Source organism: Ranitomeya imitator, chromosome 3 (genome assembly GCF_032444005.1).
Source record: "Ranitomeya imitator isolate aRanImi1 chromosome 3, aRanImi1.pri, whole genome shotgun sequence".
In the NCBI taxonomy this organism is placed as follows: domain Eukaryota; kingdom Metazoa; phylum Chordata; class Amphibia; order Anura; family Dendrobatidae; genus Ranitomeya; species Ranitomeya imitator.
The window spans coordinates 18238059-18254305 of record NC_091284.1 but is presented as its reverse complement, the minus strand read 5'-3'; the positions used below and the strand labels follow the sequence as shown (position 1 = coordinate 18254305).

The 16247-nt window shown below is 41.3% G+C and overlaps 1 protein-coding gene across 2 annotated transcripts in view; it reads left to right on the top strand.

The window, feature by feature from the left end:
* LSAMP (limbic system associated membrane protein) overlaps positions 1-5624 on the top strand; it is a 1005909-nt gene extending 1000285 nt beyond the window's left edge. For both annotated transcript variants that reach the window (XM_069760567.1, XM_069760568.1), the window contains one exon: positions 1441-5624. In XM_069760567.1, coding sequence (XP_069616668.1) covers positions 1441-1538 — 98 coding nt within the window. In that variant the 3' untranslated portion in view covers positions 1539-5624. The remainder of the gene's footprint in view (positions 1-1440) is intronic.
* The last annotated feature ends 10623 nt before the right edge of the window (positions 5625-16247 follow it).

Sequence of the window (16247 nt, the reverse complement as noted above, 5' to 3'; positions counted from 1 at the left end):
ACCTGTACAGAGGTCACTGATCAGGTAGGAGGAGTAGGGGAACTGTGACATCACCTGTAGACTTCAATGGGGAAGTGTGGCCATGCTCTGTCTCATGTACAGAGGTCACTGATCAGGTAGTAGGAGGAGGGGAACTGTGGCCATCACCTATAGACTTCAATGGGGAAGTGTGGCCATGCTCTGTCACCTGTACAGAGGTCACTGATCAGGTAGGAGGAGTAGGGGAACTGTGACATCACCTGTAGACTTCAATGGGGAAGTGTGGCCATGCTCTGTCTCATGTACAGAGGTCACTGATCAGGTAGTAGGAGGAGGGGAACTGTCACATCACCTATAGACTTCAATGGGGAAGTGTGGCCATGCTCTGTCTCATGTACAGAGGTCACTGATCAGGTAGTAGGAGGAGGGGAACTGTGACCATCACCTATAGACCATCACCTATAGACTTCAATGGAGAAGTGTGGCCATGCTCTGTCTCATGTACAGAGGTCACTGATCAGGTAGTAGGAGGAGGGGAACTGTGACATCACCTGTAGACTTCAATGGGGAAGTGTGGCCATGCTCTGTCTAATGTACAGAGGTCACTGATCAGGTAGTAGGAGGAGGGGAACTGTCACATCACCTATAGACTTCAATGGGGAAGTGTTGTGGACATGCTCTGTGATGTGACTTGTATAGAAGTCCTTGATCAGGTAGTACGAGGAAGAGAATTGTGCCTATCACCTGTAAACTTCTTCAGGAGAGTGTTGTGGACATGCTCTGTGATCTGTACAGAGGTCATTGATCAGGTTGTAGGAGGAAGAAAACTGTGACCATCACCTGCGGACTTCGATGGGGGGGGGTTGTGGACATGCTCTATGATGTAATTTTTATTAGGGAGTGAGACGACCTATAACCATCACCCGTACAATTTTTAGAATAGTGTTGTGGGCATGCTCTGTGACCTGTGCTGAGGTAGTAAGAAGAGAACTGTGACCAACATCTACATGATTTATAGGATTGCTGTGAGTATGCTCTGTGATCTGTGCAGAAGTCATTTTTATGAGTGAGTGAGAGGAGGGGAGCTGTGACCATCAAATTTTCAAATTATAAGTGTTGTGGGCATGCACTGTTACCTGTGCCGAGGTCATTGTTCAGGGAGTGGGTGGAGGTGAGCTGTGACTATCATCTATAAAATTCTGTGGGAAACTATTGTGGTCATGCTTATACAGAATTCATTGTGCAAGAAGGATGAGGAGGTGAGCTGCGACTATCATCTATAAAATTCTGTGGGAAACTATTGTCGTCATGCTTTGTGACTTGCATGGAATTTATTGTGCAGGAAGGATGAGGAGGCGAGCTGTGACCTCTCACCGTCGGCTCGGAATAAACTATTAAGCATTACACAAGGAGGCTTTATGAAAAGTACTGAAGACCTTCTTTCTTTTGTCTTTCTAACAGGACCTGGGACGGTGATAGCAGACAATGGATCCACCAACCTGGCTGCTTCCATCTGGCTTATGGCTCTTTCCCTCTTCTGCCTAATTTGCAAATGTTAATTAAAAAAAATACATATATACAAGAAAAAAAAAAAAGAAAATACAGAAAAAAAAAGTAATATGGGATAGGAGGAGAGAGAGACGGGACTGTTTCCTTCACGAAGCGTGTTGGGAAACAATGGAAAAAAATATACATTGGGGAAAAAAATAAAATCTATAAATACCAAGAAGACCAGAAAATTCTACAAGAAACCCAAAACAACATGCAAGACGAAGGGACTGAAATCTGTGTCAAGAACCAATTAACGCTGAGAACATTGAAATGTTGTAAAAATTTTGTTTTTAATTTTCCTGTCTTTTCGCTTCTCGGTTAGAAATTCTTTTTCATGTAATTGTCTTATCTCTGGTGTTCCAGCCTCTCTCTCTCGCTCATTCCCGATGGACTATTGTTAATGATAAGATTTACCCTGACTTTTTTGGTGTCCCTCAGCCTTTTTGGAGTAGGAAACTTTTTTTTTTTTTCGAGTTCCTCCTACCACAAACAGGTTCTAGCATCGGCCTCGACCGCGTGGTCCAGTAGATGGTGCACTCTGGAGGACACGCGTTTTCACGTTGACGACCTCACTACCTATAGGACGTGCTACCACATTGGGTTTGAGTTTTTGTAGACACTTGCGGGGGGCAACCACTTCTGATCCTACTAAGGGACACATGACTATTAGAAGATATATATAGATTAGTTTTGTAAATTTTGATCTTTTCGAGGTCTTCGCCACTGGTGTCCTCCACGTGACATCTACCTTCGCCACAAGTTGAGCGTCCGTCTTTAATCCCTTTGCCTCTACTCCTGTTGCGAAAGGCACAACCTCTTTCTATTTGTTGGGTTTTTGCGCTCAACAGTTTAATCCTTTTCCCCTTTTTTTTTTTCTCAATTTTAGAGACAACCGGGGAATTTGATCCAAGTTCACCAGCGCACAGCCAGAACGAAAAATAAAATGCTATAGAGGGGCAAAGGGTTTAAAACTCTTTTCGGGGCTCAAATCTTACAGGGACTGCTTTTTCTTGCCTGCTTTTCGTGTGTGTGCGTGAGTGTGTGCAAAGCTTGCCGTAGGGACACTAACACATATCAAAGCAAACAGGGTTTTGTTCATAGAGAGCCAATTGCCGCACTATTAAAATACTTTTTTGCATGATAGGGTAAGGAGCGTATAGGCACTAGGAGAGCATCCAACCGATAGCCATAGGGTATAAATTGTATAATAATTGCTCTCGTTCCCACCAGGGTGCTTTATCAGTCAACCATATACTTAGGACCTTGCAGATCACAGACGACCATCCAAGCTCATGTACTGCGAAATTCAGAGAAATCACCTGGATATTAAGGGAGCAGCTACTGACTCTGCATACAGGTTAATGGGGCGTCGATAACATATTGGTTTTACAGGGTTTTCGTGAAAAAACAAAACAAAAATCATTTTCATACCTCAGATTGGTAGGAAAAGCAAAATAAAAAAAGTCTGCAGTTAGTTTGCCTTGACTTCAGGTGGTGACGTTGATTTTCCGATGACACATATCGATCCAGGTGTGATGGAGTCTTCATTATATGAGTTTATAGATGGTGGGTTCAACAATCACTTAATGGTGGACCTATGAGACATTGAGGTCAAGATCGCCCAACCGAAGCAGAGTTTTTGGATTATGTATAATTTGTAAGGTAAAGTAGAGATGATATTTTTAGGGTGAAGGACACAGTTGGTGGCCCAGTGAGTCAGCTCTTGACATGGAGTTTTATTTTTCATGATGTATCAAAACTTGACTTTTCTGTGTCCTTCCGGCAGATGATGGTTTAAGCCCCTCGACAAGTTAAATATTCCACATTGATCACTGTATTTCTTATTGAACCCTACAGTTTTGGACACCAGTAAGTACTTCTTGATATAATTGATGTCCAGTTGAGTGACTCATCCACTCCTTGGGTGGTCAAAGTACTTGAGATCCCAAGTCAACTTCATTAAGAAGATAGTTCCCGGAATTAACCTTACTTTCCACACCCCTGGTCAATGGTGGCCCTTTCCTGTTCAATGGTAGTCATTTCAGCAATGCCATAAGGAATAAACGAGCATCTCATTACTTCCACTCACCCCATAATTTCCTTGAACTCTTTGGGAAGAGTTAGAGAGACTTTTATGATACCTTTTGTCTACTTTTTGCCCCCACCCCCCCTTTAGTAGGAAGTAGGGCATAGATAGTGGCCAGTTGAGTCATGGCTCGTTGGGTAGTCACAGCTTGGACTTTTCTCGGAATAGTCCCTAATCTACATCACTTTTTCCAGAAAAAGGACTATTTCATTTTCTCATCATCACCACGTCTTATCAAATTACGGTGCAGAAATCTTTTTTGGCAGTATCTGCTACAAGACGAAGATTTACAGTTGTGAAATGAATCGATCCATTCAGCTCTAAGTTGTTCCCTTTCGATCCATGTTGGTCCATTAAAAACCAATGGGGGAATCTTTATGCCAATTTTCTTTCTTCTACTTCTCAAGAACGTATCATAAAAAATAAAAACATCTTATGGATTTTGCCCCAATTTTTTTTTTTTCCGATGATGGATCTGTTGGTGAAGCCAGATCAGAACTGATCGATCCGATAAAACACAGTAGTCCTTCTTCCTCCATCCCGTTTTCCTGGTTGTTTTTACGTCAACTCGCCAGGTCTGAATTGTCAACATCGCACATTAGAGACACATGAAATCTATGTAACTATTGTGAAACGTGTGTTTTTTTTTTTCTTTTACGGTGCATGAAGGAACAAATGTTAATTGTAGAAGGAGGTTTACTTTCGAGAGTCATTCTATCTCCTGCGCTGTAGAACTGTCATTGAATAAAGTTGATGTCATCTCTATATTCCACTAGTTTCGAGGACCGTGGGAAATGATTTTTGCTCTATATTCAGTATGTAGTGCCTTTGAAGTGACATTATAATGAAGCATTACTAAAAAAAAAAAATGATTATACGTATGGTTGAGTCCTATAAGGGAGGCGCCATGACCGTGTGCTTTGTCAAAGAGTTATTTCTTGGTAAATGTATGTTTCATGCCATTTTTCGCCCAAAATTTCAACCAATGGCCAATATTTATAGAAGTTCATGAGTGGGGACAGTTTTTTTTGGATGATAATATTATGACTTTATCTTAGCTCCTGTATTATTGCATCAACACTTGGACCCTTCCCCCGCGGTTCTACTGAACTAATTTTATAGAGCTATTTCCATCTTTGGATGATTTTACAATAGGACCCATTCGATTGAGATTCCGGCTGAATACAAGCATTAAGAACCCATTCGAGTGATTGGGGGCTGGCAGGAAAAAGACAAACGTCAAGAATCAGATGCTAAACCAAGAGACATCCTCTTTATTCTCAGGATTAGTGTGGATCTAAGGAAATGGACCACCATTGATCATAAAGAGATCAAATCAATTGCTATTAATGTGGTCATACATTTATAACAGTCATCAAATCTCTCCCAACACAACCATTCACATGCTCTCTTGACTCCCCATTACGGCACCGGCGTACCTCCTCACGTCCAACTTTTCTGGTCTTTTCTTCCCCAGACCTCGACGGTTTGGATAGAGGGTCATGTATCCCCCTTGCACATTAGATCATCAGCCCATCCTGATAATAAAAATGGCTTCTGTCGAGTCTTGTCTTGGATAGATCACAAATGGTTTTTGGAACCACTTGGGTCCAGGTGTTTCGGCTGTGATATGGGAGCTAAAATATGTCCACATTGTGACCCCCCCCCCCTACTGAAACTGTACTTTCACGAAATCCACCCCCTGCCCTCCATTCTCTAAGGCAACGGTTGTACAATAAGAGAATTATCCACCCACTGTATCCATAGGTCACTCCCCTCCTTCCCTTTTAATAGTGATTTGATTGGGATCCACTTTGGGAAAATTCTGTTTTGCACATTCTCCGAATAACGTCATCTGTATCGTTTGCGAATGGAATCACTCATCGAGAGAAATGTTACAAAGTATTCCCAATAATGTAATCTGAATATTCTTTCTATATAATCTGATTCATGATGAGTAATACTTATTCTGCCATAATCTCCAGTAAATGGTATTGTTTTAATCAAAGAGCAGTGTGAGATGTAATTAATTATAACCATCTGATCATCGTCACCTTGCGACTACACCGAAAAATGTGCAGACGCCATGAAAATGGCAGGGGGCACAATGCACGAAGAATATAGTGGTAGAGTCACTCTGCGTGCCGCCATATTGCACCATGGTAAGTATATTTTTTTTCAGTGAAGTATTGGAAGGGACCTCCAGGGTCTTCAAGTCCAACCATTTGCTCAATGTTTCAGTGATATGTTGCTCCACCGTTGCTCGGTTCTTTGGTGATGAGCTGCAGCGGTCACGCTATATCTAAAACAATCATATAGACGACATGAGTGATTGGCTGCAGCGCTGTAGATGTGATGCCACCGGTTCTACCTACAAAGACTGGAGCAGCATTGGGACAGCCATCGCGGGACGTCGAGTAGATGAGTAGAGTCTGTTTGGGGTTTTTGAGTTCTTGGACCAATGGACAATAAATCTTTTAAAAGGGACAACTCCTCTAAAGGATTATTTTATGTGGATTATCTTTAAAAAAAAAAAAATATCCCAGAAAACAAAACAAATACAGTACTTATTGGAAAAAAAAATCTGATAATGTCCAATGATAGATAGTGTTAAAACATATTTTATTTTATTTAATCTTTTCTTTAAAAAAAAAAAAAAAATTCCGACAAAACTTAAAATATTCTTAGAGGTCAAACAGACAAAATGAGGATCCGAAGCATTGGATTAACTATAAAATACTAAAGGAAAACAAAAAAAAACAAATATATTTTATTATTTGTACACAATTTTGAACATGGAAATAAAAAGTTCATCATTTCGATGCTGCAGTTTATAACTTTCTGATAATCTTTGTAAATGGTCTCAATGATGAAAGATATCAGCAGGGAATCGGTTCCAATCAGGGTAGGGTTCCGTGACGTTTATTTCTGATTTTTCTGATAAGATTCTGCTCAGAGTTTGATCAGAGTGGGATCAACTTTTCTCATAGGCAGAGAAAAAAAAGGTTCTCCACCTTCTCTATTATGTCAGTCCATGGAAATCAGACCGTGCTCGGGTGTCATCCAAGTGCGGTCTGATGTCCACAGACCCATAGACTTTGCCGTTATTTTCCGGTAGTCACATTTTGGCTCTTTGCGTGACACTTTTATGGTATGTTCTCTTTATAGAGTTCCTCCGGAATGTTGACTCATTAATGTTTGATTGTTGAGGGTCCGATTTCAGGCACGTCCACCGATAAACACAATAAAGATGTCCCCACAAGCATCGTCCATTCATCGTTTGCATAGGCACAGTGGCCGAGCATGTCGGCAGTGGATCCCGGTACTGAGGCTCATCAGATTAACTTGAATGAGCCTCAATAAGGTTGAGTTGCGGCACCAGGAACGAGAGCCAATGATGATGAAAGGGGGTGAAGTGCTTGCAGGAGCCACGGCCTCTTCATTGTGCCAATCGTCAGGAGTTTTAGAAGTCAGATTACTACTGATCAAACATGGTTGAGACTAGACCCACAATGATGAGCCCCGGGAACTTCTTAGGGTTTTATAGGTGAACCCTATAATTTAGGTGGAATAGAAAGTGATAGAAGAAAAAAACACGAGGGTAATTCTGTAGATTCTAGAATTGGGGTCAAGTTGTGAATGAAACCTCGAAAGTGTAGAAAGGCACATTGGAAGATTCTATGGTCTGGAGACATTTTTTGGAACTTGTATTTCACCCAATCTTAACAATCATCATAGACTTCACTGAACGGATGCATACTGACCTATAAAATTGGGGTCCTGTTGGCTGGGCACTCGGGTGGATATTGAATAGAGACGTAAATATCCGTATGTTCGCTCTCCCTTTTCACTTCTATGGAATTTTGTGAAGTTCTATAAATGTAGCGCATGCCCTTCCATCTCACCATAATGTGTCTAGATATGGTGGCCAACGGCTGACTCATCAGGGAGTCAAGGGTGACAAGACCCTCATTCTGCTGGAAGACATGGGTCCCAAGGTCTACCAGTGTTTCTGGCATTACTTGTACATATGCCATAAGACTTTCTTAAATCTTTCAATACCTGATGCAGAGTTTTGGCCCTACACATATGATACATCTATTTTTTTTAATATTAGCCTCCTCCTATGAGACTGGGGGTCTCTCAGGATTTAGGGTTTTGGTGCCACCACAATCAATGCAACAAAAACCTTTCCAACTTCTGAGTGACCAACCAGGGCATTAGAATAGCAAAAAAAAAAAATTAAAAAAATATTGGGTCAAATCAAAAAAACATTTTAAGTCAAACCCAAAATATTACTTGTAATATTTGTCACTTTCTTAGCTACAAAGATTTAAGTAAGAAGGGAATATAAAGATGAACCCCACCAAGGCATTAACCCCGGACTCTGTAACACATACTGTAAATGTCGTCAATGTACCGGACAGACATCATTGTATCTACACACCCATCTGATGTCTGAGGTGCAAGAGATTTCTGCTCAAAGTTAGCAGTGATTTAAAAAAAATGATTTAATAAAATCTTAAAATAAACTCTAAAGGATATCGACACCTTCAGTGAAAAATTGCTTTACCCAAATGATTGTATTTTTTGGGTTGAAAATCACTTTTCATAAAAGTTTTGGATGATTTACCTTTTACAAACTCTCTGTTTCAGTCCACATTACTGGCTGCAGAACAAGTTTACTGAGAACCTGTCAGTGAGTTTGCGCTCACATCATGGTTTATCACTCTTATTTTTCTTCCGAGCTCCTCTTAGCTGATTACTCACCACATTAAAGTAAAGCTCAGCTTTGATCGGCGCATAAATCCGCAAGGGAGTTAAAGGGGTTGTCCGGCTTTAGGCTACAAGTCTGCAATCACTCTATGTGACTGCAGACTTGCGAATTCTCACATCGTGTGAAAATTCTCCAGTGTCGGCGACAGGAGCAGCGGGCATGCAAATTGCATGCATGCAGTCACATGCCAACTAGAATCGGCCACACTCAATGAACGTGTCTAGTTGGAATGTGGCTGGAAGTATGCAAACTACACAGACACTGGAGAATCTTCACACGATGTAAGGATTAACAAGTCTGCTTACTTGTAGCTTAATGCTGGACAACCCCTTTAAATGCAAAAAAATATTTTTAAGCCAAAAATACACTCATCTAATTACAAAAATGCACCTAGAGGCATTGAATCTTTTCATAGGTCCAGGATTATTTGGCAGTAAATGCATTTATCTCCCAGTTCTAACGTTTAAACTTTGAAAAAGAAACGAGTTCCAGTCTTTATCAAAAGACACAGTTACAATTACAGCAGAGAACAAAGAACAGAAAGGCGAGAGAAATCGGATACATTGTTTCCTAAGCCCACTGTAATCAAAGTGCCGAACTGAGTGGATAATAACGAGCTCGGTCTACTGGAGGCCGCCCAAGGTTAGAATCATCTGCGCTGCTCGGCGGTAATTTACACTGCGCCGGTGACACTATTGTACAACATGTTTGCACTTTGACATTTCAATGGCCTCAATATCCAATCAAGTAAAACCAACCGATGCTCGTCGTGGGTAACTTTAATGGAAAGGGAAACATTACTTGCAGAAAATCTACCAGATTCGTCCAGATACCGAGTCTGCTATTTACACTCACTTTAATGATGTTGAGCTGCAGATGGATCTGGATAAGTTGGAAACTTGGGCTAAAAGGTGGCAGATGAGGTTTAACAATGATAAATGTAAGGTTATACACATGGGAAGAAGGAATCAATATCACCATTACACACTGAACGGGAAACCACTGGGTAAATCTGACAGGAAGAAGGACTTGGGGATCCTAGTTAATGATAAACTTACCTGGAGCAGCCAGTGCCAGGCAGCAGCTGCCAAGGCAAACAGGATCATGGGGTGCATTAAAAGAGGTCTGGATACACATGATGAGAGCATTATACTGCCTCTGTACAAATCCCTAGTTAGACCGCACATGGAGTACTGTGTCCAGTTTTGGGTACCGGTGCTCAGGAAGGATATAATGGAACTAGAGAGAGTACAAAGGAGGGCAACAAAATTAATAAAGGGGATGGGAGAACTACAATACCCAGATAGATTAGCGAAATTAGGATTATTTAGTCTAGAAAAAAGACGACTGAGGGGCGATCTAATAACCATGTATAAGTATATAAGGGGATAATACAAATATCTCGCTGAGGATCTGTTTATACCAAGGAAGGTGACGGGCACAAGGGGGCATTCTTTGCGTCTGGAGGAGAGAAGGTTTTTCCACCAACATAGAAGAGGATTCTTTACTGTTAGGGCAGTGAGAATCTGGAATTGCTTGCCTGAGGAGGTGGTGATGGCGAACTCAGTCGAGGGGTTCAAGAGAGGCCTGGATGTCTTCCTGGAGCAGAACAATATTGTATCATACAATTATTAGGTTCTGTAGAAGGACGTAGATCTGGGGATTTATTATGATGGAATATAGGCTGAACTGGATGGACAAATGTCTTTTTTCGGCCTTACTAACTATGTTACTATGTTACTATGTTACTATGAGCTGCAATGCCAAACATTGTGTGTGTTTATGGGGGAGAAATAAGTGGACGACAATGAGATGATAATTAGTAATGGATGGTCCCTTTCAGAGATAGGCAAATTAATTTGGAAATCATAAAACTTGACTTTTTTTTTTTCAAAAGTTTCAGGATCTAAAGAAACACAACAAGATGGCATCCAGCCGACTGCCAATTTACTGGATTCTTTTTAGGGCTGGAAATGGGTTAAAATAAGTTTAAAAAAAACGCATTATGCTCAACTGTCCAAAGTCCTTACTTGACTCCTTTCCCTGCCATCTGCAGATTCCTTCATCCTCTACGCGAGTCTTTGGTTCTCCTGACATTGCTGCCCACGCGAGTCAAGACAGAAAAAAGTCAAAACCCGCACCCTTTTTTTTCTTTGCAAATAAAGGTCTCAGCGGACACAGGGGCGCACGTCCAGAACCAGGGAGCCCATCCCGGACAACGTACCAAGACTTCAAAGAAAAAAGATAGCGCCACAATGGATGGTGAAAAAATGAAAAAAACTCACATTTATTCTGCCTTCTGTAGCGACGTTTCGGTCAACAGACCTTTGTCATTGCTGCCCACGCGGTCACGACCGGGGTATCTGAGGCAGTGAGGTGAGAGCATAGGAGAAGCGAATACAATGCTTGTTTTTATTCCTTCCCTCCCTTCCAATCATTATGCTTTGGTGACTGGATAGGTAACAGACCATAATAAACATGTTTTCACAGGAATCGGGGCACGTTGGATTTGGACCGAATTTTATTTGGGCTTAACCTGGTCAGCCAACCAATTGGAGCAAATCTGATTGAAATGAATTTTGGGAGATTCGCTCATTTTTAGTCTCTTTACAAGACTTAATGGCAGCACTACAATAGAATTGGCCTATCTTTATATATAAGATCTGTGAAGTCCATCCTTCCGCACCTTTGCTGGTCAGCTGTAGGTGGATAAAATGCAATACCAGAAATAGATGGCTTTCGCACCCTCATCAAACCCCTTGAGGATTCCAAAGCATTGGGGTAGGAGATACAAAAGTAGCAATCGATTTTGGGTGTGGGTACTTGGGACAGTCAATGGCCCACTTAAGAGGACATCTGTACTACAAATGGTGCGTGATAGTCAATGGACCCAATCACTGACTTTGCATTGAAGCTGACGGAGTTGCACGTTGCGTCTCTTCGTTGGAAATTACTGTTGTCCGTTAATGATTGGCAATCTATTGCCAGTAGATGAAAGTCTTAACAAGGCTGTAACGTAAACTCTTGGCATTTATACAATATCTGTATTGGATCATCCACCTAACATGTGCCATTTATAATTCTAGGGTCTTCATATGTATCAGACATGCTTTTGCCCACTTTTAAAGGAACCTGTCATTCAATTCCTGCTGTCCAAACCCACAGGCAGCATAAACCAAAGTCTTGATGTACAACTGCACCATTTTTCGGAGAAGATCCGGATGGAGATTATAGGAAGAGACCTTGAAGAAACTAGCCTCTTTCAGGGCTTCTCTCCGCCCACTTCAGTTGATTGACGGGTCTCTCCCTTTTCGACACACATGGTAAAGACCTGTCAATCACCTGGAACAGAGCTAGGGAGGTTGCAGCTGGGGATGTCCTCAGACTAGTCACGTCTATTTCTTTAGTCCTCGGTCAGCTCTTTCAAGCAATGAAGAAAGTGACAAGTTTCCTTTAAGGGGTCGTCCAACAGTAAAAAAAAAAAAATGGCTGTCCTCTACCAAAGCAATCAGGTTGTGTCTGAAACAACAACTCAGCTCCATTAAACTACAGCGCTGTAGTACCACACACGACCTATAGTCAATGATGGCGCTGTTTCTGGAAGAAGTCAGCCATCTTTTCTCATCCTGGATAACCTGTTTCAGCTCTAGGGCTACTCTGCGACCTACAGAGAGTTAATAATATTTTGATACCAGTGATATATTGCCTTGGAATAGGAATAAACCAGCCAGCACATTTTTTGCTTCAACTACTCGATGACATAAAATAACCAGTTTTTGCTTACTAAATAGTCTGCTGCAAATAGAAAATCATTTGTTCCAGACCCATCCCTTCTCGCGGCTGTAATTTATTTTTTCCGACGTGTCTGCAGGTCTCACACTTTATGAATTGAATTAATCAATGGGAATATAACAAGTAGGACAATAACCGCCAGGACTGCGGCTGCGGAGGAGTAATTGGATTTTATGGAGGTTGGGAAACATTATCTTTTATTAAAACAACTTTATAATTGTTTGGCGCTGTCTGAAGATGAGCCGCTCAGTTTGCGTTTTACGCCAGACTTTGATGTTGGAAATTCCGACACTTTATTGCTTATTGGGGTAGTTTTATCTATTCAACCTTTGGAGCAAATTTTCACCATGCAAAGATATATTCTAAAAAAAAATGAACAAATCAATCAGAGGTTAATATTATTTGAATTGTATTTTCCCCAAAATTTTGATTTTCCTCAATCCAAAAAATACGGAATTAAAAAAAATATCTAAATTTGGGGAAACATTAATGGCAAATTCTGTTCACCGCAACAACATTCACCTTTGTTTTTAACTTTTATGAAACCAATACACGATGCACACAACGACTTTAAGATGCCGATGCATCTGCCGAGATTTTCCAAGGCAAAACCGCTTAACCCTGCTGTTGTCTTCAGTCTGGGGAGACCGATTATGAACTTTGGTATTTTTTGGGGTGTTCAAGATGCGGTTCTGAAACTTGTGGTTGATCGACTTAAATGAGGATGGGTCGGTCGGCCACAAGTCTCAGAGCCACATCTTGAATATTTTAAAGAATATTGAAGTTCAAGGTCGGTCATTTTTGACCGAAGACAACAGCAGGAAAATGTGGCAGTCTTTTAACTGCAGCAGCTTTACCGTCGTTCTTGCAGTCGCCGCCATCTTCTTTCCATTGCGTAAAATCCGACTAGCGGAAGCCGCCTGAACAATGACAATGAACATGATACATTTTTAAGGTTTCAATATCCTAAAGTGGTTAAAATAAGCAACTAAAGCCTTAACATGCGCACTGCAATTACTTTTTGCTATGATTTTCCCGGTGGGTTCCAGGCGGAATCTACCCACAGACACCTGGGAAAACCCTAAGAAACAAATTACATTACTCAAGCACTAATAATATAGGCTTAATTTTGCTACAAAAAAAAAATACACAAAACAACTTCCATAAGGTCAGAATAACTTGCAAAAATTAAAATTTCATTTTTTAATTTTTATAAATAAAATTGTCATAATAGATTAAAAAAAAATTGCGTTACATGTGAAAAGAAACACTTGCAAAGTATTCAGCGACGACCGCATATCTAAAAAAAAAAAAAATGAACGGTGCATAAAATGAGTATGGTCAACAATCGTCAAAAACTTTTAATGTTTTAAAAACTGTGCTCCATTTTTGTTATTATTGATGAAATTGGCCATTATTAAGCACATTTATGAAAAAGTTGTAAAAATCCAAAAAGTGTCATGCGTGACCTACGCGGGGAAATTTGCAGAAAAACCCATTGTTGTGTCGTATTCAGTGTCTGCAATTATGGAAAACGGTGCATAAAATAGACAGTTGGGTATTTTTTTCAGAATTTTGGGAATAATTTTGAAACGTTTGTTACATTTTTGTCACTTTTTCATGGCTGATAATTTTTTTTTTTTTTTTCGTACAATAGAATTGAAAACCTACATATAGTTGGACCATAAAGGCAGCTGTCATCACACCTAATAATTGACCAAATGGCTTAAAACATTATGGTGCTATAAATTCATTAAAAAAAAATAATTTTTCGTAATTTTTTTTAAAAAGTATTACTTATATCATCCAAATGTTTCACACCACTTCCACTTCACATTTGTAATTGCTTAGCATTGATAGATATTGCAATTTACATTGGTCCAGAAAAACAATTGAAAAATATTAACATTTCTACTGGTCAATGGATGTTCACAAATATTGTACACAGGGACGTAGCTGGTTGAACATAGTAACATAGTAACATAGTAACATAGTTAGTAAGGCCGAAAAAAGACATTTGTCCATCCAGTTCAGCCTATATTCCATCATAATAAATCCCCAGATCTACGTCCTTCTACAGAACCTAATTGTATGATACAATATTGTTCTGCTCCAGGAAGACATCCAGGCCTCTCTTGAACCCCTCGACTGAGTTCGCCATCACCACCTCCTCAGGCAAGCAATTCCAGATTCTCACTGCCCTAACAGTAAAGAATCCTCTAATATGTTGGTGGAAAAACCTTCTCTCCTCCAGACGCAAAGAATGCCCCCTTGTGCCCGTCACCTTCCTTGGTATAAACAGATCCTCAGCGAGATATTTGTATTGTCCCCTTATATACTTATACATGGTTATTAGATCGCCCCTCAGTCGTCTTTTTTCTAGACTAAATAATCCTAATTTCGCTAATCTATCTGGGTATTGTAGTTCTCCCATCCCCTTTATTAATTTTGTTGCCCTCCTTTGTACTCTCTCTAGTTCCATTATATCCTTCCTGAGCACCGGTGCCCAAAATTGGACACAGTACTCCATGTGCGGTCTAACTAGGGATTTGTACAGAGGCAGTATAATGCTCTCATCATGTGTATCCAGACCTCTTTTAATGCACCCCATGATCCTGTTTGCCTTGGCAGCTGCTGCCTGGCACTGGCTGCTCCAGGTAAGTTTATCATTAACTAGGATCCCCAAGTCCTTTTCCCTGTCAGATTTACCCAGTGGTTTCCCGTTCAGTGTGTAATGGTGATATTGATTCCTTCTTCCCATGTGTATAACCTTACATTTATCATTGTTAAACCTCATCTGCCACCTTTCAGCCCAAGTTTCCAACTTATCCAGATCCATCTGTAGCAGAATACTATCTTCTCTTGTATTAACTGCTTTACATAGTTTTGTATTTTTTTTTTTTATTATTATTATTATACATTTTTATAGCGCCATTTATTCCATGGCGCTTTACATGTGAATACGGGGCAAATATAGACAAATACATTAAACATGAGCAGATAACAAGGCACACGAGTACATAAGGAGGGAGGACCCTGCCCGCGAGGGCTCACAGTCTGCAGGGGGTGGGTGAGGATACACTAGGAGAGGGAAGAGCTGGCTGTGCGGCTGTTCAGTAGGTTGAGGATCACTGCAGGCTGTAGGCTTGTCGGAAGAGATGAGTCTTCAGGTTCTTTTTGAAGGTTTCTATGGTAGGCGCAAGTCTGATGTGTTGGGGTAGAGAGTTCCAGAGTATGGGGGAAGCACGGGAGAAGTCTTGGATGCGGTTATGGGAAGAAGAGATGAGAGGGGAGTAGAGAAGGAGGTCTTGGGAGGATCGGAGGTCGCGTGTAGGTAGGTACCGGGAGACCATGTCACAGATGTATGGAGGAGACAGGTTGTGGATGGCTTTGTATGTCAGTGTGAGGGTTTTGAACTGGAGTCTCTGGGCGATAGGAAGCCAGTGAAGGGCTTGACACAGGGGAGAGGCTGGGGAATAGCGGGGGACAGGTGGATTAGTCGGGCAGCAGAGTGTAGGATGGATTGGAGTGGTGCCAGAGTGCTAGAGGGGAGTCCAGAGAGTAGGAGGTTGCAGTAGTCGAGGCGGGAGATGATAAGGGCATGCACTAGCGTTTTTGCAGTGTTGCGGTCAAGGAAAGCACGGATCCGGGAAATATTTTTGAGTTTGAGACGACAGGAGGAGGCAAGGGCTTGGATATGTGGCTTGAAAGAGAGGGCAGAGTCGAGGATCACCCCGAGGCACCGGGCGTGTGGGACTGGGGATAGTGAGCAGCCATTGACATTGATGGATAGGTCTGGTGGAGGGGTAGAGTGAGATGGGGGAAAGATGATGAATTCTGTTTTGTCCATGTTCAGTTGTAGAAAGCGAGCAGAAAAGAAGGCTGAAATGGCAGACAGACAGTGCGGGATTTTGGTAAGCAAGGAGGAGAGGTCAGGTCCGGAGAGGTAGATCTGCGTGTCGTCAGCGTAGAGATGGTACTGCATACCGTGGGATTCTATGAGCTGTCCCAGGCTGAAAGTGTAGATGGAGAAGAGTAGGGGTCCTAGAACAGAGCCTTGAG